General features: G+C 28.7%; 2 protein-coding genes and 1 pseudogene across 5 annotated transcripts; 1 reads left to right on the top strand and 2 right to left on the bottom strand.

The window, feature by feature from the left end:
• Nucleotides 1–1,856: 1,856 nt before the first annotated feature.
• LOC140671287 (uncharacterized) lies at nucleotides 1,857–8,046 on the bottom strand. Of its 4 annotated transcripts, none has more exons than XM_072902545.1 (5): nucleotides 5,158–5,430; nucleotides 4,097–4,534; nucleotides 3,421–3,623; nucleotides 3,148–3,307; nucleotides 1,857–2,631 (listed from the first exon to the last, which is right to left on the bottom strand). In XM_072902545.1, the coding sequence occupies exons 1-5, from the start codon at nucleotides 5,366–5,368 to the stop codon at nucleotides 2,603–2,605; spliced, it is 1,041 nt and encodes a 346-aa protein (XP_072758646.1). In that variant the 5' UTR covers nucleotides 5,369–5,430; the 3' UTR covers nucleotides 1,857–2,602. The 4 variants fall into 4 exon arrangements, with proteins under 4 accessions (XP_072758646.1, XP_072758649.1, XP_072758648.1 ...); XM_072902548.1 differs by lacking the exon at nucleotides 1,857–2,631 and adding an exon at nucleotides 8,036–8,046 and having other exon boundaries at nucleotides 2,975–3,307; nucleotides 5,158–5,376; XM_072902547.1 differs by lacking the exon at nucleotides 1,857–2,631 and adding an exon at nucleotides 5,519–6,387 and having other exon boundaries at nucleotides 2,975–3,307; nucleotides 5,158–5,376.
• On the bottom strand, nucleotides 6,209–7,697 carry LOC140671374 (uncharacterized). Its single transcript, XM_072902622.1, has 3 exons — nucleotides 6,858–7,697; nucleotides 6,441–6,816; nucleotides 6,209–6,232 (listed from the first exon to the last, which is right to left on the bottom strand). The coding sequence occupies exons 1-3, from the start codon at nucleotides 7,649–7,651 to the stop codon at nucleotides 6,209–6,211; spliced, it is 1,194 nt and encodes a 397-aa protein (XP_072758723.1). The 5' UTR covers nucleotides 7,652–7,697.
• A 10,646-nt stretch (nucleotides 8,047–18,692) lies between the features above and the next one.
• On the top strand, nucleotides 18,693–19,295 carry LOC140671373 (uncharacterized; annotated as a pseudogene).
• The last annotated feature ends 7,766 nt before the right edge of the window (nucleotides 19,296–27,061 follow it).

Raw genomic sequence — 27,061 nt, 5'->3', positions numbered from 1 at the left:
CTATGTTTTATGTGGAAATGATACTTGGTGACAACCGAGGCAATCGAGTAGTATTGCCTATCGTACTCTGGCACTTATTGATGCAGAAACGTACAGACATTGAACGACATGTACAATCGACTGAAAGTCAGTCATTATGGATCTGCGATCTATCTATCCAAATGATTGCATTAAACAGATCGAGGATTTTTAAATTAACATTATCTAATAAGTCTTTGTATATGCAACTTCAAACATTATTACATTTATTCGATTTTGAAGATTGTATTGATTATATGCATTCATGGTTGATTCAAAATACACATCTCGTGAATGAAAAGTTTAAACAATTTTGTAACGTTTTGCAACGTAACAATATTACTAATGTAAATGATGCTGTGAAAGCGATTCGCGAGAATGACGCGTTCGATAGCGGATCACTCGTAGATTGCGAATTGTTGGCGTGTACTATAAATGATATACTTGTAACAAATAAAAAAAATTAAAAATTATTATTAACATTAATGTTTCTCTTCGCACTATTTTATTCTACGACTCTTCCTCCTCCTCGCGCTATCTTAGTCTCAGTCAAACAAAGACGTTTACCTCTCATAGGATCATATGCATAGTCTATTTAGAAAGAGATACTCTATTTAGAAAGAGATGAGATATAAGATCTTGTGTTATATATTTGAGATAAATGCGCGTGACGCTATAGTTTTTTCTCTACGCTCTAAGAAGAAGTTTATTACGTGCTCGTGTCGCGAGTAAATCTATGCATTGTGCTCGTGTCGCGAGTAAATCTGTGCATTGTGTTTGTGTCTTCCATAAATCTGTGTTTTGTATATAATATTAATAGAATATGGATGAAAATAATGACGGTTTTGATAATGTCAGAGATAATGGTGATGATTATTTAATGATCATTTCTGACGAAGAGGAATCGGACATTGAAGTGCCACTCTTAGAACTATCTAGTGATGATGATGAAAATAATGACAATATTGGGAATATCGGTTTAGATGATATTGAAAATAATGATGATGATAATATGGATGATTCTGACGAAGAAGGATCGGACATTGAAGTACCACCCTTAGAAGACAGTGACTATAATAGTGATGAAAGTGTTTTTTCGGAAAGAATCTATCGTGATATAGACTTACCGGAAATTAATTCGTATGATGGACTAAAAAGGATGTGTTGCATATATTTTTATTATGCAACTACAGATGGTACTTATTTCTGCGCATCATGTTTTATGAGAGTGGCGGAACTTTTTGATGAAATTCATGCTGTGCGGGCACACATAATTAATATTTACTCATTAATTCTCGGACTATTTTGTAGCGAGTGTCGAAATCTGTTATATCAAATATTACCTTGTAATATGTGTCCGATTTGTATATAACATAAGACTTGTGTGAAAACAACAAAAACTATTATTGTTACGCATGGATGTGTGATGATGTTCCGGGGATCTCGACGTGGAGTATCAGCATTTGTACGAGGATATATTCGGCCTCCGCAGGCTATTCGGAGAGGAGCCCCTCGTATTGTAAGTATGCGCAAATTTTAAATATTTTTAAAGTACTAATAAAAATGTTCATTTCTGTTACAGACGCAGCCATGACGAGTTCCCCCTCCGCCTCGCTCCAACAGATTTTTAGTTTTTTAAATTTTTATATCTCGTTAGATTTTATATTTTTAATTTTCATATTTTTATATCTTTTATATTTTTAAATTTATATCTTTTTAAATTTTTAATTTTAAAACACACATAGACACACACACTCTTTACATGTATACACATACACACTTTTTAAATAAAAATTTATGTTAAACTCATTTATATATATTACTTATATTTGCGCCTTCTTCATCTATCCCATCCTTCTTCCTCTGTATTAGATATAATTAGATAATAAGATATTTAATAAGATAACATTTAACATTATAAAAAAAAACTTAACATAGAAAAATTATCTTTTTCTCGCGTACACCTTAGCCTCCGTCTTATCGCGCTTCCGCTATCCTCCTTCCTCTCTACTCTTTCTCTCGTACCCATAATACGCTTTTCTTCTCGCTATCCTTCTTCTTCTCTATTCTTTTCTCTCGCACCCATATCTCCTTTTTCCTACCATTATGCTCTCCTTTTCCTATCATCATGCATTCCTTGTCATACACATACAGCGCTTTCCTTCTCGACGTCATACCACGTCATACTCTCCTTGTCCTACGTTATATAGAACGCCTATAGCACCGTCTCCCTCTACCGCGTTGCGAACGCCTATTGCGTCGTTACCATGGGGATATAAAAGAACTTATTAATATTAATCTAATTATTTATTGCAAATATACATTATGGATAATAGTTGGGTGAATATTTTATCTATAACAGTTGACATTCCTCTCTCTCACCATCAGACCTCCGCAATCAGTCGGAAAGGACACTTCCTCCACCTGCGGAATCATATGTACCCCCTCCCTTCCCCTTTCCCCCTCAATCTGGGGGACATTTCCCAAGTAGCACGTATTCGTTTTAAAAACGTTTCACAAATGTTTCTGCGAAACGTTTTAAAACCGGCTTTCGAAAACGTTTTTGATTGGTATAAATGTCCACTTAAGAAACGTTAAGGGAAACGTTATTTTCTATCAAAAAAAAACGTTTAAGAAACGGTCAAAATACCGTTTTCTTTCCTTTATTTGTGAAAAATTTGTTTATTCACGGATTCAATAAAATAATGCATATATATATATATATATATATATATATATATATATATATATATATATGCATTATTTTATTGAATCTGTGAATAAACAATCATATTTATTATATATATATATATATATATATATATATATATATATATATATATATATATATTAAATTTAGTTCAATTTTATTAAAATATATATATATATATATAAATAATGTGTATATATATATATATGTGCGTGTGCGTGTGTGTGTGTGTGTGTGTGTGTGTGTGCGTGTGCGTGTGCGTGTGCGTGTGCGTGTGCGTGTGCGTGTGCGTGTGCGTGTGCGTGTGCGTGTGCGTGTGCGTGTGCGTGTGCGTGTGCGTGTGTGTGTGTGTGTGTGTGTAATAATTAAACATATTTGCTAAACGTTATCAATGCTGGCTTTAAAGACAAAAGACAAACCTATGATTAAATCTTTCGCTTTTAAAACTTTGAAGGCTTTTTTAGGTACTCTTTCTGCCCAATTAAAGTTTTTAGCGTAATTATTTGTTATTATTTTTTCCAATGTTCTTCTTGTTATCTGTGCAATCGTTGTACCACTTGATATAGCTAAAATCTGTACCTTTAAAAGAATAATAACACATTAATATAATAAAAAAAATATGGATTAAAAAAAAGAAAGGAAAATAAACAGAATGCAAAAATATAAAAAGAGATTTAATGAGTTATATTTACCATGTATTCAAAATTTTTTGTTTTTAAAAATCTTTCAATATTTTCCAAACTTTCATCAGTGTTAACTGGTATTTCAGGAACATCCTCCACATGGGGTATTCTCGATGGTCGAAAATGTGCTGTAAGTTGTTTGACCATTGGAAGAAGCAAGTTCATAGAAGTTTCTAAGTTCACTAATTTTGTTAGAACAACGTAAGAAAAATCTAAAAATAACATGCTATGTTAGAGAAATTTTTTCTTTTAAAAAATATATATATATATATCTAATTATTTTGATGTTGATGTACATCATCATCAAAATAATTACGAAAAAGTGTAATCTTGAATTAGTTTTTTATTCCACAAGATTAACTCTTAACTATAGAAATGTAAAAAATAAGATTTAAACACAAAAGTAATAGAATATAGAAAAGTTAAATAGTAAATAGTAAATGCTGAACTAAACAATATATAGAAAGCAGCATAATAAATAATAAGTCAAATGTTCAAAATAATAATTAATTAAAGCACAATTATTCTAAAAAGTAATTTTTATATAGATAGTGCAGATTATTCAGAATATTCTGTGCAGTATATTTCAAAAGCAAAATTATTATTAAGTTATACGTTTCTTATAAAAATTATTAATATGTTAGAGTAATAGTCTTGTACACAGAAAAGTTTATTAACATTTTACCTGATTTGTGAAATTTTGAACTGGTCAATGTAGTTCTGAATGTATTTTGCGGACTAATTGCTCTTTCATCTGAACTGGTCAATGTAGTTCTCAATGTTTTCTGCGGAGGACTAATTGCTCTTACTGAAAACGTTGAAAAACTAATTCCATTAGATATACGTTTTGAAAAACTGTCAGCTGTTGATGTTGATGGTTGGCAGGAAGTGATCATAGATCTTGATAAATTACTATTTTTTGATGTTATTTTTAATGCAGGAAGAGATGGGATTTTATTGCATAATACCTCTTCATTGTTATCAGATTCTGAAGAATCTGAATAAATTCGAGGTCTTTTTAATCTTCTTTTTGGCCGTTGGTCTTCATGCAATTCTACATCAGTTTCTAGAGTAGACGTGAATTCAGCATTTATTAATCTTTTCCTCGCATCATTGTAAAAAGCTAAAATAATAGTAAAATAAACTATAAAATAATAATAAAATAAATTAAAAAACTAATAATAAAATCAACTATAGATTTTTAAAAAAGTTTAAAATTAAATATCATTAATTCAAAAATTGAAAGCGTTTATAATACAAATAAAAATTATTTATCTTAATTTGAAATAAAAATTATATTTATAAATATTTTAAGAAAGATTTGAGATAAATATATGTATATTGTTGTGACATCCGTTTTTGAAGAAATATATTGATTGACGATATGTGAACGAGGAACGGTTGTCGCGCACGAACGGAACGTTCAAAATCGTTCCGCGGATGCAACAATATATATATATATATATATATATATATATATATATATGTAATTGCTAAATACATAATAATACTAATAATCTCTGACAGTATATAACAAAATTATACTATAAAAATAAATAAAATGATATGTGGTATATATTGTGAAAAAAGAAAAATATAAAGATAAGAAATACTCTAATAAATAATAAATTAAGTTTCTAATATATGTTAAATCTTGGAAATAACTGTAAATAAAGCAAGTGTATAAATATTTTTACTTTTTTATAAAACAAAACAACTTTTATAAAACATAAACCAAAAATTTACCATATGTATGCAAGATTCTACATTTATATTTTTTCCAGTTTTTTTCCGGTAAAGAGCATTTTTCGATAGCCTTACGGATTTGTTTTGTGGAAATTTTTTGAGGCCACAAACAATACCATATTTCTTCCTCTTTTTCTAACCAAATATTAGGGACTACTTCAACTTCAGGTTTTTGTCCATAATTCATCGCAAATTCTATTAATGAATACATTTTATAATCTGAAATAAACAAAACATTAAACAGAATAAGCAGGAAGTGCTTATTGCATTTCATCAACAATTTTTTCTTCAATATAAAATTAATATTGCAGACATTTAAAATTAACTTTAAATTTTACAAAATAAAATAATATATACTCACATAAACCTATAAATAATATACGTATATAAAATTATATACAATAAAATAAAAGGAATACATTAACTACAATTCATGAAGAAGAGGAAACACAATGTAAGTTCCTTTTTCATATGCGGGTAATAATGTTTTTATATTTTACTGATATAAAAGGGAATTCTTCTATATCAGGTGATATGTGAGACACCTTAAAAATATTCAATAATTTGGACGAACATGGATAATCATAAAATTCAGAAACTTTCAAGAATCGACGACAAATTATAGAATAAAATTGATCTTTCAAACACAGAATATTTACAATCTGAACAATAATATCTCCTTGTATTGAAACACAATTGTCAGGTGAAAAAATTGTCAAAACGCATGTCGGTGTTTTCAATTTCTTGTATTGTAAAATCAAGTCAGTTTTATCTCTAAGTGTAGGTCCTTCAAAATGTTTTTGCTTAGGTTCTAATTTAGTTATTGGTAATTCAGTCTTTGAATAATTAAATAATTCAGATATACGTCTACAAAGTTGTGCATGAGGATTTGCAGATGATCTTACAAGTTTTTTTAATTTTCCCAAATAATTTTCAAAGGGAAAACAATTAATTGTGTTTAAATTACCAAGATTCCTTACATCTGTTACTAAATGAATTAAACTGTGAAGATTATATGTCACTTCTTTCCCATAGGATTTTTCAAAATACTTTACAAAATTATACAAAACTTCTTCTGCAAAGTCAATATGTTCAAAAATATGATTATCGTTACACAGAATTGTAATACCAACATGAAACATTAAAAAATGATTGTAAAGTTGTTTAGGCAAAATATTTATTAAAGAAACTGGACCCACGTATAACAAGAATAATCTAAACTCATTTGCTTTCCAACGTTTTAAGTCCGATATAGCTCTACATTTTCTAGGAAATTCATGTACTATATAAAAAGACAACAAAATTAATCTATCTGATAAATTATTAATAGCTCTTCCAGATAATTTAAATGAAGGTTTTCTCTTTGATACCCATAATATTAACAACTTTTTCATTATACCTAAATATACCAAATGCATGGGATCTAATGGAAATTGATTCACTAAATCTAAGTTTAAATTCAATGGAGACCTTCCTTTATGATGTTCCTCTTGTACTTGTTTAGTAAAAGTTTCTTTTGTTCTAAGTTGTCCACTTTTACATGGAAAAATCATTTTATTAATGTATTTCCCTTCAATATCGCATTTTTCACACCCATGCCTAGAATTATGACCTACACAACATTTTAGAAAAGCTCGTGCAGGAGCATCACATATCAGAGACCTGATTCTAATTTGAAATAATTTATATGATCTATTTCAATACTATTCTTTAATATATCATCATTAAGCTCGTGTATTAGATCTTGTAAATAACAATCAAGAGGTTCTGGCTTTCCTTTGCCAGTGAATAAACCTATAATAAATGGTTTATTTAATGAAGTTAAACTTAATGATCTACAAAGAATTGGCCAGACAACTATGTTGTTACTTTTAAACAAGGGTAACCCATCAATATTAAAATCTAAATCAATAATTTTTGAGCATGATTCTTCCTTTAATAGGAGATATAACTGCTTACGCATACCAAAATAAGTAAATTTTCCACTTTGCAAATCAATTGAATTTGTAGTTTTTGGAGTGTATAACAAAGACCTTCCAGATAATGGTACAGATATATCATAATGAAATTGTCTTAGTAATGACAATAATTCATCTAATGCTGATAATGTAATATTATGTGTTAGGGCCCAGTTTCTCAATTTATTCAGAAAATCATCAGATAATGTTTCGTTTTCTGAAAAATCATGTTTTTCAGTGATATATAATTCTGGAAATATTTCAAAATCTAAATCTTGATCTGAACCTAGTTCTAAATGCGAATCAATGATTGAATGTGACATTGATGATTTTGTCTCATTATTTCTAAAATTTAAACTAAAACCCAAATCTTCATCTATATTTAAGTTTAGTTCTAAGTGTGAGTCAATGACTGAATGTGTTGTCGATTTTGTTTCATTCCAATTGAGTTCATTTAATAACTCATGTACTTGTTTTTGTATATTCCTTTTAGTTTGTTTTTTGCCAAGAAATTTAACTTCTTTTTCTTTATCCATATTTAAACAAGAATATTTTTTCTGTTCTTCTGTTTTTTAACAAGTATTTTATGTAAGTATTATATGTGCGACAAAGATATATTTACATATATATTTTCCTGAAAAAATGACAACTATTTAATTAAGAAATGAAAAACACAATATAATTTGATAATAAAAATTCTTAATATATACTGATACAATAAAAAATGTTAGATTAATCAGATTATGATTTCACACAAATTGATATCTTCTTATTAATTGTAAAATATTATTTGTAGATGTGATATTTGACGTCTAATCTCATATCTTTTTTTAGTATTAATATTGTGTTATATATATACATATATATACATATATACAGAACAGTAAACTATAAAATTATTAAATCAATATACAACTTACCTTATTCGTCGTAAAAGAGAGATATTCTTTATATCAATATTTTCGCCGGACCGGCGTTTTGATCAACCCTTTGTTATGATCTATGCACGAGAATTGATTAACTTTATAGTACACATTACTAGTATTTTTCTATCCTTTCACTACTAGTTTCACTTTTGCAATATTCACAAGTCGTTTGTATAATATTCACAATAAAAGTTTTCTTGTTTGAACAGCAAATATATGCAATAACTCTGCGATCATTCCAAATAAATGGAATATAACTTTAGTACTTTTTGTTAGTAAGACAATGGAAAGAGGAAGAGAAAGAGAGAAAGAGAGAGAGAGAATCACCCCGCTATTCATTCCGATATTCATAGTCCATTATTTTTATTTCAAGATCGTTTTAAGTATAATATCTTAAGATATGTTATTACGATTCTGTGATTGAATTACAACACATTATTATTAAGACTGTATACTTATTATTAAGACGGTCTTCAATATAAAATCGGACTATGAATATGAATATCTAAAATTAAAAATACATTAATTTTTTTAATTCAAAATTATATGTATATACACACACACACACACACACACACACACACACACACACATATATATATATATATATATATATATATATATATATATAATTTTGAATTAAAACATTAATTTTTATTCTATTTAGGCCCGATATTGTACCAACATTATTTTGGATTTAAGTGCGACTTAAACATGTATCTATCTTTATTTTTCTTTCTAAATTAATAAAAACAGATATATATATATATCTATATATATACCAAAATGTCCCTCAGATTGAGGGGGAAGGGGGGTACCAACCCAGGTAGCACAGGTTCGTTTTATAAACGTTTTCTAAACGTATCCAATATTTTTTAAACGTCAAACACCAATAAGAAACGTTTCAACAGAAACATTTTTAAAACCATAGTTTAAGAAACGTATTTTTTACGTTTCTATAAGGCCTGATTGCATCAACATTATTTTGGCTTTAAACGGCTTTATTTTAATATATAATTTTGAATTAAAACATTAATTTTTATTCTATTTAGGCCCGATATTGTACCAACATTATTTTGGATTTAAGTGCGACTTAAACATGTATCTATCTTTATTTTTCTTTCTAAATTAATAAAAACAGATATATATAAAATAATAAAATAATGTTGGTACAATATCGGGCCTAAATAGAATAAAAATTAATGTTTTAATTCAAAATTATATATTAAAATAAAGCCGTTTAAAGCCAAAATAATGTTGATGCAATCAGGCCTTATAGAAACGTAAAAAATACGTTTCTTAAACTATGGTTTTAAAAATGTTTCTGTTGAAACGTTTCTTATTGGTGTTTGACGTTTAAAAAATATTGGATACGTTTAGAAAACGTTTATAAAACGAACCTGTGCTACCTGGGTTGGTACCCCCCTTCCCCCTCAATCTGAGGGACATTTTGGTACCTCCCCTTAAAAGTAAATGGAAAAAATTTTAGTGCTAGGACGTAATAATATATATATATATATATATATATATATATATATGTTAATTGGCGTTTTTGAGGACATTTTATATGAAGAAACACATTTTTCGAGGACATTTGTGTTTATTGAAGACCGTCCTCATTTGTGTATACGTACATTGACGTTTTCGAGGATTGTCCTCGTTAATAATTATAATTATACATTGCATCTTTTGAGGACCACAAAATGTCCTCAATAATATATTTAATAAAACTTGTATTTTGAGAACCGTCCTCGTTTGTTGTACATTAATATTCTCGAGGACTGTCCTTGTTAATAATTATAATGATATATCGATTTTGAAAATCAAATCTTAACAGAACATGTAGTTTGGTCCTCAAAAATATTATAAGGAAATATTAACATTCATGATAATTATGAATGCTATACAGAAATGTTACAAATCTAAAAAGCAACATTAAAAATTTCGTATGGTTGAAATTCTTACTTCTTTATATTTTACTGCTTACGTTTTTTTATGTGCCACGGCCTTAATACTCTACGTTTCCCTACATTTGTACTAAAAGTAAAGCCATTCTACAATGGCAATAAAGCCATGTTTATGCAGACCATAATCGGTAAGGCCGGGAACATACAAAAAAACTTAAGCCGTAAGACTTAAGACGTAACAATTTCAACCATACAGAATTTTAAGCGCTGCTAAAGTTTTAAAATGGCTGCTTAAGGTCTCGACCGTGATTGGTCCATTCGCTTATGCTTTAAGTCTTATAGCTTAAATTTTTTTATGTGTTTCCGGCCTAACTTATGCCGTAAACTATAAAAAAATGACCAATCATATTCGATTATTTTTCTCAGATTCAACTGTCATTGGTTAGTTTCTTACGGTTTACGGCATAAGTTACTAGTTACGGTCTGCATAAACATGGTTAACAAAGCTATAAAGCCTCGTCTACAATAGCCGTAGAAAGTAAGGTCGCAAGCAAATTGACCAATTTTCGAAAATGCTTGACTGCCATTGGTCAATTTGCTTGCGACCTTACGTTCTACGACCATTGTAGATGACCCATAAGAGTAGAGAGTAAACCGTTTTTAGTGAAATAAAAAAGAGGGAGTAACAAAATGAGCAATTCTCATTTCGTATTACTACTACCCGGTAAAAAATTTGTTATGTATAATCATATATGATATATAACCATATAAAATTATATAGAAATATATAAAATTTTATATAAGTTATGTATAATTATATATAATAATAATATATGACTTATTATATAATTATATATAATTTTATATTAATGTTGGCTAGATGTCAGTCAACGATAATACAAAATTATGCATACTATACGTAACTATACATAACTTATACAGAATTTTATATATTTCTATATACTTTTATATTGTTATATATAATTATATATGAGAAATTTTTTACTGGGTAAATTGAAGTACTAAATGGAAATTTCTATTTCGTTACTTCCAGTTTTTACTTCATTAAAAACAGTTTATTCTTTACTCCTACTGCCTTGTTACTGCCAATGTAGAGTGGGCTTAAGAGTAATCACATTCGATTGCTACTAAGCAATTAAGGGCCTTAGCAGAATGGCTGACTTACAATTTTAAGACAATGTTTTATTATTTAAATCTTTGTCTTTAGGCAACGCACAATAAAGGCTTTTGGACGTAAAAAAATTTTACTCGTAATCGTAAGGCTGTAAGCAAATCGATCAATGATAGTGCGTAATAAGGCGAGCAAAATCATTACAACGCACTGTGATTGGTCAATTTGCTTACAACCTTAGGCTGGGATTTCACTTAACGTTTGTCGACATGTCGGATAGCTATTAGCTATCGGAGAGAAAATTCTATTTGACAGCCAATCGCTATCCGTCCGACACGTCGACAACGTTAAGTGAGATCTCAGCCTTAAGCGAGAAGCACACACTTTTGCATAACGCATAATGCATATACATAAGGAATTTGATTGGTTGAACTCTTTAAGCGTAGTCTACAATGAGACTTTAAGACGTAAGACTTAAGAAATTAATCAATCACAATTGAGTTTTGAAAAGAATCATGAATATGATTGGTTAATTTCTTAAGTCTTTCTTACGTTATAAAGTCTCATTGTAGACTACGCTTTATGCATGTTTATAGACCAATCAGTTTCCTTATGTATATGCATTATGTGTTATGTAAGATGTCTGTGCTGCGGTTCTAAGGATTGTAAAGCATTTTCGAAAATGCTTGACTATTATTGGTCAATTTGCTTGCGACCTTACGTTCTATTGTAGACGAGGCTTTAGGCCGGAAACACACCAAAAAACTTAAGCCGTAAGACTTAAGACGTAACAATTTCAACCATACAGAATTTTCATCGCTGCTGACGTTTCAAAATGGCTGCTTAAGGTCTCGACCGTGATTGGTCCATTCGCTTATGCTTTAAGTCTTATGGCTTAAGGCCGGGTCTATAATAGCTGTAGTAAGTGGTAAGAAATAAATCAATCGTATTCATTATTCTTCTCTAAAGTCAATTGTAATTGGTTAATTTTTTACAACTTAAGGCTTACTACATCTATTGTAGACCCGGCCTAAGTTTTTTCGTGTATTTCCGGCCTAAGTCTTACGACTTAAGTTTTTTCGTGTGTTTCCGGCCTTAGTCAACCATTCTGCTAAGGCCCTAAGATACTAATGTGTTTACTGATATGATAGAATTTTTTATCTTCAAAAGCACAACCTTTAACGACATATTACATTTTTTGATAGTAATGTGGTTCACCTTTTTAAACACTTGTTTTTATGAAAGAATATTAAACAAGTTAGAATATTAAATAATTATCAAAATCTAAGACAAAAATAAACTAAACATTTATCAAAGTTTTTGTATATTCAAGGTTAGAAAATCTGTCATATCAAGAAAATACAACAATATTATTATGAGTCGTCATAGAAAAACTCGCAATGTTATATATAAAATATCATAAATAAAAATAATTGAGAGAGAAAAACATAGGTTTAACATAGGTTGCAACTTTTACACAAAGCACAGATTAACACACATTGTATTACTTTAGGTGTAAAACATTTCTTTTTATATGTTATTCAGTTTCTTTGTATTCCGTTGATATGACAAATTTATTAATCTTTAAGGGGATGCTGGAGTCATCGGCGAACTCATGCGCGATTTTGAGCGCCGCCTTGAAAGAACTAAAAAAAATGTTACCGACACAGTCGGCATGAGAGTGAGCGAGACAGTAGTACGAGCGAGCGAGACAGCAATAAGAGTGAGCGAGACAGCAATAAGAGCGAGCGAGACAGCAATGAGAGCGAGCGAGAGGAGAATAACAGCGTGAAAGGAAAGACTCGATCTTCGAGTTTTCTCTGCTAGCTGCTATGCCCCTCTCGCTCGCTCCTATTACTGTCTCGCTCATTCTTATTACTGTCTTGCTCGCTCCTACTACTGTCTCTTTCGCTCGCTCGCTGAGAGATATTTGTTGTGTGATAATAGTACACACTAACGCGTATTCTTTGTACATGTGTCGTTTCAAATAATTATAAAGAAACGACTTTTTTTCTCGACCAAAATTTCGTCGCAAGGCTGACAATAATGTTGAAGACGAATAGGCATACACAAAATATGTGTAAATAAATTAAATTTGAGAAATGTGTATATAATATAATGTTATATACTTTCTTTCTTCTTATCATCTCTATATAATAAATACAAAATATATACATACTGAATATATAATTATTTTTATTTTATATTTTATTTTGTATTTTTATTTTGTATTTTTATACAATATATATATATACCATAATCAATAAAATATAATACATATATAATATACATACATAACTGCATATATTTTTAGAAATGTATTAATTATTTATGTCATTATGGTTAAAGTGTAAAAAAAAGATAACTATATTTTATGTGTAATTGTATTATATTAATTTATTAAATAATCAATTTTGTATTTATATAGGTCTGAAATTTAAAAAAAAGTATATTTTTCTTTAGTTCTTCAATTTTATAAATGTATAGTATTATATATATATGCATATATATTTGTGAAATAAATATTTTATCATATCTGATATCTCTTAGGCATTTTGCATATGTCATTTCATCTTGTGTATAGCTTTATTATATCATGGCTTTGCATATGTTAAATATGCAATAAATAGGAACTAAATAAATATATTACAATGTTTAATTTGAGAAATATGTGTATATAACACTGTATATCTAATGTCATATAATTGTCTATTATAAATACAATTAGATATTGAATATAAAATTATTTATATTCAATATCTAATAGTATTTATAACAGACAATTTATTTTCATTTATTTTACATACAGATAAAAATAAGAAAAGTGTATGACATTAGATATACAGTGTTACATACACATATTCTGAAATTAAATATTGTAACATATTTAGTTCTTATTTATTGCATATTTAACATATGCAAAGCCATGATATAATAAAGCTATATACAAGATGAAATGACATATGCAAAGTGCCTAAGAGATATTAGATATGATAAAATATTTATTTCACAAATATATATACATATGTATATATATATATATATATATATATATATATATATATATATATATATATACAGGGTGTTTATTTGAAACGTTCCCAACCCTATATTTCGGAAACAGTTCAATTTTCTGAAAAATTGCAAAACACGTGTTTCATCATTTTGAGGGCTACTTTTTTAAGGGGATCGGAAAGGTCGTCCCCCCAAGTGGGTACAAGGGGGGCCCCCAACTTTGAAATTTTAAATAGAACTCCCTATTTTTTATTGCATATTCTTATAGCTTATCTCGAGAGCTTTTCAAAACACTATAATTAAATGTTTTTTCATGAAGAACTTTTCGAGTTATGAGATTTGAAAGTCACAGTATTTTGACATAAAATACATAATATCTCGTAAAATATTCATTTTTCGATAATCTCATCACTTTTATGTGCAGAATAATAATAAGAATCAATTAGTATAAAGAAAACACACAGTTGTCTTAAATAAAAAATATGAATTTGAAACGAGCATTTAAGTATTTTTATTTAAGAAAACTGTGTGTTTTCTTTACACTAATTGATTCTTCTCATTATTCTGCATATAAAAGTATTAAGATGAGATTATCGAAAAATGAATATTTTACGAGATATAATGTATTTTATGTCAAAATACTGTGACTTTCAAATCTCATAACTCGAAAAGTTCTTCATGAGAAAACATTTAATTATAGTGTTTTGAAAAGCTCTTCAGATAAGCTATAAAAATATGCAATAAAAAATAGGGAGTTCCATTTAAAATTTTAAAGTTGGAGGGCCCCCTTGTACTCTCTTAGGGGGACGACCTCCCCGATCCCCTTAAAAAAGTAATTTTTAATAACTAATAATAATACAGTATAATTTTTTAGACCAAGTTTTATTTGGCGTTCGCGATACTAGTGAGTAAATATTTGTTCTTGTTGAAACTCATTGCCTATTGGAAACTTACATTGCTTATGTTTTAGTACTGATAATGAATTTCGAAACGCAACCAGTAATTTTATAAAATCGCCAATTTGTAGAATTTCATATTTGTTATTCATTAAAGGTGCACTTTATTCAATAATATTTTTACTCCAAAACGTTTATGAATTATTTAGAACAAAAAGCTTTGTGTTCAAAGCGAAAATGAAATAGGATGAAGCGGAGCATATTTTAAATGTTAAAAACAAATAAGCTCACTACTGTGGCGAGCATCGAATGTAGTTAGAGATGAAATATAATTTAATGTTGCAAACATTAAGGATCAAAAAAGTCGTAATATCGAACAATTTTTGGATTAGTATTTTATTTGTAATACAACAAGCTTGTTTATAGGATAAGAATTTATAAAATTCTGATAAAAAAACTTATACATATATATCACTTTTTTGGCAAGCCAAAGACATCAGTTTTACCATCGTTTTTCTTAAACATGAATGTGAAATTCTGCTACCAGATACTATTGCTTAATATTATTTATCACGTCAGTCAAATTGTCATAATAGATTAAAACACATTTGCTTTCTGTATCTAATATTATATTGTCGTATTACTGACTGGATATGTATATCACTTAATTGTTTGACTTTCTTTATGAAAACAGGGAAAAATTCATTGATAATTTTTATTCCGTTTACAAGAAAGTATGCCAAAAATACGGTCAAATAAAATTAGAGATGTGTTAGTATTGCGTAAACAATAAGCTACACACGAAACGTTAATTACAGGAAGAAAAAAGATTATAAGATAGAATTATATATAGAACTAATATTAATTTTATATAATAAAAAGAAGAAAGTTTCATGTAAATTTGTAATAGGATAAACAGAAAAAATAAAATTTTTTGGCTTCTTTCATAAATTATTCTAAATTATTTTATTACCCAAAAATATAAAAAAGCAGCATATGATATTATTGAAATATAATGAAACAATATCAAACATCAAAGAAAAGCAGACAAAGGGAGAGAGAGAAAATTAAAAGAAGTATGAAAAATGTAGTTAAAATGAAAAAAAATTTCACGGATATAGTTTTATAACTTAATAATATAATACCAGTATTTACAACCTAACCTAACCCTAAATGACAAAATAACATGACTTTATTTTTTCCATTTTTTACCCTTGACAGATGTCTATACTTTTTCGTATTTTTTAAATATCGTTGCAGTTACTGACTATTATTAATAATGACGCTGTTTGCAAGGATATCAAAAATCAAATCGTTTTCGATCGCGTTTACGTAGTGAATCATTTTTACAACTACAATAGAAATAAAGCATATTTTTCATATTTTTGTACAGGCAATTCATAAAATTATAAAATCAAATCTCTTAAGACATAGGTCATATCCGCGATTAAAAATATAACTGTATGATCAACTTTAAAAAAATCACAAAATAATTGAATTAATCAAATAATTTTCTGTGTGTTCTGTAATATTTCTTTCTCTGATTTAAATATCAAATTTTTTGTTTATAATATTTGCTAAAATAAGGATGTATAATATTATGAAAAATATGCTATATTTCTTCTATTATGACAATAAAAGCGCAGATTGATTATAATAGTAACTTGACATAATAAAACAACATACAAATATAATACAAAAGTATAATAATAGAAGCATACATAGTAAAAGAATGTAATATTTTCTATAATAATGTGTTATCAAAATTATTATGTTATCAAACATTGCGGCAATAATACCAACGTTGCCACAATGTTCTGTGTATAGGATATATTTACAAAAAATATGCTTTTCTTCCGTATGTGTTATACATTCTTTATATTATACGCCACTTTTTATGACTTGATCAAACGTTGTTAACATTACTATTTTTTTATGTTCATTCCATCATCTTTGCGTAGATATTTACAAATCAATAGCAGAAGTTCTTAAGAAATTATACTTATACATTCCAACTTCAGTAGTAGTAGTAAAAATAAAAAGAAAAACTGTTGCCTCTTTTGTAAAAAATAATATATCAAAATAGCACGTCACTTGGAGACCGTTCATTCCAATGAATCTGAAGTTAAAATATTCAGTTTATTGCCTAAAAGATGTAAAAAGAGATTGGAAATAATAGATACAATTAGACATAAAGGAAATTTTCATTACAACACTGACAAAAACATCGGAAAAGGTGATTTAATCGTCTGTCGCAGACCACAAGCTTCAAAAAATAAAGAAGTTACAGATTATTTATTTTGCGCTAAGTGTCATGGCTTTTTTTCCAAGATTTCATTTCGTCAACATTTTTATCGATGTACTGGTCATAATAGTAAACATGCTAAAGCTGTAACAGTTTTTCTTAGATGTAACTTCTTAGACGTAACAAGTGTAAGGAAATAACATTTTATTAATTCACACTGTATAAAAACATTAATTGCACACAATTTCTAATTTCTGCAGCAAGTAAGACTACTTTGTTACTTTTAAATTCCCACTTCATCATCTGAACCCGCTACTTTATAAACTGCATTAATAACGTCTTCATAAAATTTTGAATGTGCAATTTTAGGAAAAGTACATAGTGCGGCTAATAGAAAATTACGATCTGTGATTTTGCCTGTGACAAGGGAAGATGATGTGTGCTGTGTAATAAGATATGACAAGCTCATTATTTGATATGGTAACAAATTGTCTGTTAAATATAAACTGCAGCACCAGCATGATATGATTCGCGCACATTTAAGATTGTTAGATCGGTTTCTATTAATTATTAAAGAAGATAATAAAAATATATTTGATTTTGAATCTATATATCATCCGAAATTTTATGAAAACGTTATTAATGCAGTTAATAAAGTAGCGGGTTTAAATGATAAAGTTGGAATTTATTCTAAACCTACTACTGCAGCAATGTTAGGAACATTAATAAAAAATGGTCACATACTTATTACGGAATGCATAAAATGTCAAAATGATGAAAAGAAAATTTTAGTGAAAGATTTCTTAGAATTATTAACAGAAGATTACACTACCAGTATCAACAAAACAGTTAAGCTCATTTTACAATGGCAGTAACAAGGCTGTAAAAGTAAAAAATAAATTGTTTTTAATGAAGTAAAGACCGGAAGTAACGAAATAGAAATTCTCATTTAATATTCTAAGGTAGTAGTAGTAGTACGAAATGAGAATTGCCTATTTCATTACATCTTCTTCTTTATTTCACTAAAAACGGTTTACTCTCTACTCCTACAGTCTTGTTACTGCCATTTTAGAATGGGCTTTATGGAAACACGTTTACAACATCAAAAGACAAAAAATGATGATCTTCTATAATTGGATGACATAGCAAAGTTATACATGTACTTAAAATGTAAATGACAAAAAGCATTCAACGATCTAACAGATGAATACACATATGACACTTGGTTGACACTTGCAGAATGTACGTTAACTTCAGTTCGATTATTTAATAGAAAACGAGTTAGTGAAATTGAACGTATGTTAATAGCAGATTTTGAGCAGTATAAAGATATTGATCCAAACATTAAACTAAAGATATTTTAAAAAAAATTTCATCGAAAGCACAAGAAGTTGCAAAAAAATATGTACGATTTGTGATTGGAGGCAAACTTAGCCGCACAGTACACTGCACGACAATGATTTGTTCCGTGACCCTTCGCATTGGTTATTCTCCACATTCCCCTTGCTCCACCGGAGGGGTCACGGAACAAATCATTGTAGCGCAGTGTATACCTGTCATACTAAACTGTAATTTATTAGAATGTATAAAATTAATCTTACGATTTCGTATAAACGCTAAAGTTCCTGCAAAAAATCCATATATCTTTGGTAACTTCTTCCAAGTAATAATTGAAAACGTTATAAATATTTAAGAGCTTGCGTTCTCATGAGAAAATTTTCTGAAGATTGTAATGCAAAAGTTGCACACTTATTACACGGCACAAAATTAAGAAAGCACATTGCTACATTTAGTCCAAGTATGGAGCTTGCTGATACTGAAATATCTGATATAGCAAATTTCATGGGGACACGCTGAAAAAATACACATAGAAGTATACAGGCAACTCATTATTCGTCGTGGTATTTTAAATATTACGCAACATTTAGAAGCGGCTCATGGATGAGATTCTCAAAATTCAGAAGAAAGTTTTGATGAATATAGCAGCAGTGATGAAGAACATTTTAGTGAAAAAAATGTAGAAACAAATATAAATGAATGTATATATTACAATTATTAATTATACTAATAATATTATAATTTTTTATAATTCACGAGAGAGCATTATAATTAATTATATAAATGTTTCGTAAAAGCACAAAGTGTACATTATGTATTCTAAGTAACACCTACTAATGCAATATTTATTTTAATTAGATATAATTTTATAATTATAATGTCAGACATAATTTTATAGACATTTATGATTTTATATAAGCTGAGATCATTATGGTTATTTATACACTTTTATAAACTTCAGACTATATCTATTATATTTACATTGGGTTACATTAAATTTACTTCACTTATTATTTCGTCAATTATTAATTTTTTATATTATAATATTTAACAGCTTAGGAAAAACAAAGCAACAGTAACACAATATCAATGTTATAATTTTCAACTTAACAATAAAATTGCAATGTAACACTTATATTGTTGAGTGTAACTATAATATTGATATCATGTTACTATTGTTTTGTGTTCATTTCTTAGAGTTCTTATTCTATAATCGCGATGGAACAATAATTGATTTAAATTTATAAAATTTATATTATGTATTGAATGGACAAAACTTTCATTGTTGTTAAAATTTAAAATAAAAATTGAATAACTCAATAACTCAGTTAATGATATGATACATATGTAGTCAAATTATATGTAGCGATCAACTTATATAGTGTAAAATAAATTTTAATTTATGCATTAGTTCTATAACTTTGTTCTGATTAACATTTATATAGTTAATACAACATAAAAATTCTAATACCACACGAATGAGTACTATCTTTCGATTTTTTATAGGCACACAAAGTGAAAATGCTAAAGTGAAAATAAAAAATAATACTAATTGCATTTGATCAAGTCATACGCAGTGGCGAACTACACATATTACAAGTGCATATTTTTCATACTTTTACTAGTAATTCATAAAGTTATGCAGTAAAATATTTGCTTGAGGTAGATCATATTCTTAATTTAAAAAATGATTCTATAATAAATTTAAAAAAAAATCGCACAACCAAACTTAAATTAATTTTCTATTTGTTCTGTTGTATTTTTTCTGATTTAAATGTCAAATGTACCTTTTGTGATAACTATATGTTAAAATCTTTGTGTTTAATAAATACTATGCTAAAGTATGAAGATATAAAATTATGAAAAATATATTATATTTCTTCTATAAGTCAACGGAAGGTTTAGTTAGTCTCTCTGCATCACCTTTAATTTGCCAAAAATTTCCTATATTATACAGTTAGGTAGAATGATTTTGGTTCTGAAAAAAAATTAATTTAAAGAAAAATTAGAAAAATCGTTATAGTATATACATATATTTCAAAATGTAAAATATAAATGTGTGTATCTGTGTGTGTAATTATGCGTATTTCTATCTTTCTATACTATAAATTTAATAAAACGATGAAAATTCTAATTATAATGTATAATTTCTAATTATAGTGTATAATTTCTCTTATATCAGTATGTATTTGTATTTTAAACTGATGTGTATAATTTTCTTATATTATTATTTAAACTGATATAAATATTTGATCTAGATAAGATTTTGAAATAAATACCTTTTGCTTTGCTTCTTTTAAGTATTTTTTCAACAAGTTAAAGTTGACATCAGTTTTGCTACTGTTTTTCTTAAACTTGAATGCGATAGAATTCTGATACTAGAATACTTTATTCTATTTGCCACACCAATAAAAATTATTATAAGTAAAATTCACTTGCTTGCCATAATCCAATATTACATTGTCACGTTATAGAGGTATATACCATTTGTCTGTTTGACACTTGCAAAGATAGGAGAAATGATTCATTGATATTTTTTATATCATTTAACATATATAATGACAGTCATCTGCCAAAGAAACTAAAATTAGGACTTTTATCGTTGAACAGCAAAGCATACATTAAAAGCTAATTAAGAAAAGAAAAAATTATGTCATACAAATAATATTAATTCTACATAATAAAAAAGATTTCATATATTTAAAATGATATGAGCAAAAAACAGAATTTTAGTTTCTTGAATTTATTAAAAATATAATATATAAAAATATGAATCAAGGCTCTGATAACAAATAGCAAATATAAAGATAACGGCCGTACAGAGATAAGAAAATGAATTATTAAAACAATATTTTATCTCCATTTTTGTCTGTATAAACCATTACCACTTAAAATTATAAAAAGTTAGCTATGATTCTTCATATTATTATGAATCAATATTATAATACAGAGAAAAGAAAAAGAGAATATTGAAAAAAAATGTATAAAATACAATTAAGAAAACATTTTACGAATATAATCCATAACCTAATAATGCAACGTCATTTTATAACATGATAATCAATACACAATAATTTCATGATGATATACCTTTTCTGATATACGTTTGACAGTATATTTGTAAATTCTTGTATTTTTCCAATGTAACAGTCCTTTTGTAGCTCTGCAATTCCTAATAACAGTGTAATGCTATTGCAAGCAATATAAAAAAAGCAAATTGTCCTTGATGGCGTGATTCTTATGTGATTGTCTTTATAATTTTCTCAGCGGCGTTTAAACACTTGGATGTCTGCAAATTTGTCAATTTTATTTACAGAAGCAAGCATCTTGTCTGCAGAAGCCATATGGATAAACAGATATGCATATCTTTCTTTCTTTCTTTCTCTCTCTCTCTCTCTCTCTCTCTCTCTCTCTCTCTCTATCTTTCTTCCTCTCTTTCCACCCTTAAGTCGAGAATAAAGAACTATTCTTATTATAATGAGAGTGCGTGGGAGCTTTCTAGCAAGACACTGTGTAACGCAGTGTCCACTAGTGTAAGTGAGACATACTGATATGTTCTCTTTCACACTAGTGGACACTGTGTTACACAGTGTCTTGCTGGAAAGCTCCCTGTATTTTCCTTTTAGTGTACAGTGCGCGAAACGATTTGTTCCGTGACCCCCTCTACAAGGGAAATGTAAAGAAATGTTAATATTTATTTAAAATACTAAGGCCGATTGACATTTTTTACATTTCAAGATCGGTTGGCCTTAGTATTTTAAGTAAATATTATTGATTTCTCTATATTGCCTTTGTCCCGCAAGAGGGATCACAGAACAAATCGCGCACTGTACAAGTCTCTTTATTTGCATACCTCTTCATTTTTTTCTTAATTTTTGTTTGCATGAGCCATTACATATCTTCTTCTTCTTCTGATTTTTAATAGCCTTTCCCAACCAATCTTCCCGATAGATCTTTCGATAATATAATAAATTTTTAGTCAAAATGGTGGTGAGTCACAAATCGGGCCGAATACACATGCTCGGTATAATAATATTGCCTTGTAATGATTTAATAAATTAAAAAACCACAAACAAATAAGATAAACAACTAGGATCCTCGTAAAAGGAAAAACGCAAAAATTTTAGTCCAACAAAGGACACGCTAAAGACGCGCACAAAAACACGTCCGCTCTTGTTCAAGGCCAGTAACGGACTTTCTCATTACCAGCTCCGTAAAGTTAGCTGAACTACTTTGATTTTTTTATAATTAAAATTAATTAATCGTTTGGCGGTCGTTTGGTGGTGATTGGTAGTCCAATTAAAACGTTTGGTAGTTAATCGTTTTTTTTAATTAAATAATTAAAATATTGATGTAAAGTTAGCCAAACATTATTATTTTTCGTCCAATCGAGTTAAATAAAAGCTTATTCGATGCAGAATCGTTAGGTGGTTACGAATAAATTCTTTACAACGTTTGGTGGTCCATAGTTTATCTGATAAATGAAAAGAATTATGTGCGGTAAAATGACGAGGATGACTGTAAAATTAGCCGGACCAATACATTATTTATTAAGCAATTTTGTTCAATTTGGTCTTACATGATAGAAAATCGTTTGGTGGTGATTGGTAGTCCAAGTAAAACGTTTGATAGTTAATTATTAGCATGTACATAAAATACATCTTGGAAAAGAACGCTTAGATAGGAGTGTATAGGGGGACGAGGCTTCGCCCCGTCCCCATAAAAAATTATAACAAAACTTGAGAGCGTAGAAACTAGTAAGGCTGACAGTACTGTGTGGAAGTTTCAATGTAAAATCTTAATTCAACCTATGTCTGAACTCTTACACTATATTTATAATTTTTTATTCATAATCTTACAAAATAAATACTGAATGCATCGATGCACAATTTATTGAGCCATTTGCCTAACAGCGCTTCAGTCAAATAGCATTTGCTTAGGAAAATAGCATTGAAACTTCTACACCACAGTTTAACCAGTTACGACAGTAGCGTCGGCACCTTTGATGTTGTGGTTTATAAATCACATGACCTATTGCCATATTCTTGGTTGGAAAATGCGCCAAGTATAAATGTGAAATTAAAAATATCAAAAATAAAGTATTTTTATTAAAAAATTAAAACATACTAAAAATTTAAAAAAATAATATTTTGAAGATTTATTTATAAATACTTTCTTATATATAAAATATATAATAAGATAATAAAAAAAACATACTAAAAAGTAAATTATATATATTTTACATATAGGATAACGCAAATGAATAAGATTTATATATGCATTTTATAAAAGAATATATAATTATAAGATAATTTATTTTGTTCTTAAAAGTATGAACAAAATACACATAAATAAAAAAGTATAAATAATTTCCAAATTCTTTTTTTATTTCTTAATTTATTATCAAAAAAGTTACAAATAGTTGAAGTGTTAAGGCATAAATAATTATGTTCACATCCTGATGTTTTGCATTCAACAGAAAACTAAAAAGAACCAAAAAATAATGAAAATTAAAAATAATAAAATAATTTAAATTAAAAATAAATAATAATAAAATTATAAAATAACAATAAAATTATAAATTAACAATAAATTAAAATTAAAAATTAAAATAAATATTTTACCTTTTAGGATCTTTCGGAAATCAAAAAAAAACTCCCTTTGTACGCGTAACATTTTTACAATTTGTTACTGCACAAATATATTCGCCCAATTTTATTTTATATGAATAGGCCTAACCTGTTCTCCATTCACTCTGACATAAACCAACAACGCTGCCATATTGTTAGTTAAATTTTTCACGCATGCGCACTGTAACTCAGGACCCTGATTTTTGTCTACTGTCGTAACTGGTTAAACTGTGTCTACACAGTACTGTCAGCCTTGATAGTTTCTACATTCTCAAGTTTTGTTATATTTTTTTATGGGGACGAGCTTCGCCCCCCTTATGCACTCCCATCTAAGCATGTACTTTGTAATGCATATACAATTCCACATGGTTTTGCAACTTGCATAGCAACATAAAAAGGATTTATTAAAATTAAAAAGGATTTATTTAAAATTTTGTGTAAGTTACTAAAACGCATGCGCGCGTGACCGCAGCGCACATCCACGTCACTATACGTCGCCCGAATGACAGGTTTCATAGCCTCAAAAGTAATCATCTTAAAAAATTTATATCTCGCTTCGTGTGGCAGAGCGACGATTTTTTCTGCCAGATTCGTTCGTTTCGAGCCAAAATCTATTACTAAAAAAATTTTCAGTAAAATCGGTGAGGAGGACCGCTCATCTTCACATTTACCGAAAAGCAGAAAGCAGACAAGCAAAAACCAATCAAAACTCGCGTTGGTGGTAAGTTTATTAACACCAAGTTTATTATCTAGTAAACTTACTACCAACGCGAGTTTTGATTGGCTTTTGCTTGTCTGTTTTCTGTTTTTCTGCCAAAGTGTGAATCAGCCTTAAAAAAATTTGAAATCGTGATAATCTAATAATTAACCATCAAACGTTTTAATTGGACTACCAATCACCACCAATCATCACCAAACGATTTTTTATCATGTAAGACCAATCTGAACAAAATTGCTTAATAAATAATGTATTGGTCCGGCTAATTTTACAGTCATTCTCGTCATTTTACCGCACATAATTCTTTTCATTTATCGGATAAACTATGGACCACCAAACGTTGTAAAGAATTTATTCGTGACCACCTAACGATTCTGTATCAAATAAGCTTTTATTTAACTCGATTAAACGAAAAATAAAAATGTTCAGCTAACTTTACATCAATATTTTAATTATTTAATTTAAAAAAAACGATTAACCACCAAACGTTTTAATTGGACTACCAATCACCACTAAACGACCACCAAACGATTAATCAATTTTAATTATAAAAAAATCAAAGTGTTTCGGTTAACTTTACGGAGCTCGGAAATCTGTAGCGGAACGGAACGCGCGAAATCAAACCAATCACAACCATTCCGTTCTTTTCATGTAACTTTTTACTCTTTTCTGCACTTAGATCTAATGAAGGTCTAAATGCAAGAACCAATCACAACAAAGAATCACTAAGCGCTCACTAATTTGCTTTCTCTGCTGAACGCAGTCATTCATTCGGTGTTGAAAATATATTACAAATTAATTATACATTTTTAAACAATCAGAAAATAATAAATGTTTGTAAATTTTCATTAATATATAAAAAAAACTCACGTTCTCAAATATGTTGTTATATATAAATCATTTGTATATACATATGTATATTTGCGAAGTCCTCGAAAACAAAAATTTGTTATACATTGGATAAAAATCAAAGTAACAACAAAAGTAACTGTAATATATATATGTATATATCAAAAGTTGATGCTACTTTTATGTATGCAAAGAAATGATTAAATTTTTAATGTCCTCAAAAATATTGTTATATGTAAATTATTTGTATATACATTTACGAAGTCCTCGAAAACGACAAATTGTTATACATTGGATAAAAATTAAAATAATAAAAAACAAACTGCAATGTATACATCAGAAATAGATGCTGCTTATATGTATGCAGAGAAACCATTAGATTTTTCAAAGTCCTCAAAAACGTCAATTGACAAATATATATATATATATATATATATATATATATATATATATATATATATTGTTACGTCCCAACACCAAAATTTTTTCCATTTACTTTTAAGAAATACCAAACTTATAATATAAATCCAAACAACAAGTTACCAACTACATTTTAGCCGATAAGTTATTCACTAGACAAGTTATCCATTATAATCGTTAACGACTCTAGCCGATAGTCCGAAACGTTAATCATAAAATAGTCGCTCTCCCACCACCATAGGACTCCCCCGCTATTCCCTTAGATAACCCTTCCTATGCGTCCACCCCACTCTTCAACCCTGACCCGCACAAACCGAGAGACTTCGAAACAGTCCCAAAAATCGACACATTAATTCGAGACTCTGAGCGATGCACTTCTCTCTCTAGAAGTGCTCCTCATTCTTGCAATTCTATTTCGATACGCGATTCCATTTCCAAACACTGTTCCAAGTCAACACGCTTTCCATATCCACATTCGTTTCCACTTCAGTACGCGATCCTATTCCATACAGTTCCACTTCAACGTCATTCTACCTCACGCGAGCGCATATTATATCGTTACTTCATTATATTACGTCCGTACACCCTGCGTCAGTTCTCCGTGCCGATAGCTCTTTGATTTATATTCACGCGTCACCACTGTAACCATCCAATGTAAGTTTAGTCAAAATATACATATATTTACGAAATCTCATTGTGCATTAATATCGAAACGTACCTGAACCCAGTCCGCATTTTCTACGTTCGGCGTCATATTAAGTTCCAATCCGACCCTCAACAGACCTGGTTTCGACTATTAACCAAACCAACGACGTAGCGGTGCAGACAATTGCACGCTCGTTACTACCCAGCCGATATCGTGCTAATATT

The sequence above is a fragment of the Anoplolepis gracilipes genome, chromosome 11, assembly GCF_047496725.1.
Source record: "Anoplolepis gracilipes chromosome 11, ASM4749672v1, whole genome shotgun sequence".
NCBI lineage: Eukaryota > Metazoa > Arthropoda > Insecta > Hymenoptera > Formicidae > Anoplolepis > Anoplolepis gracilipes.
This window is presented reverse-complemented; position numbering and strand designations above follow the sequence as displayed.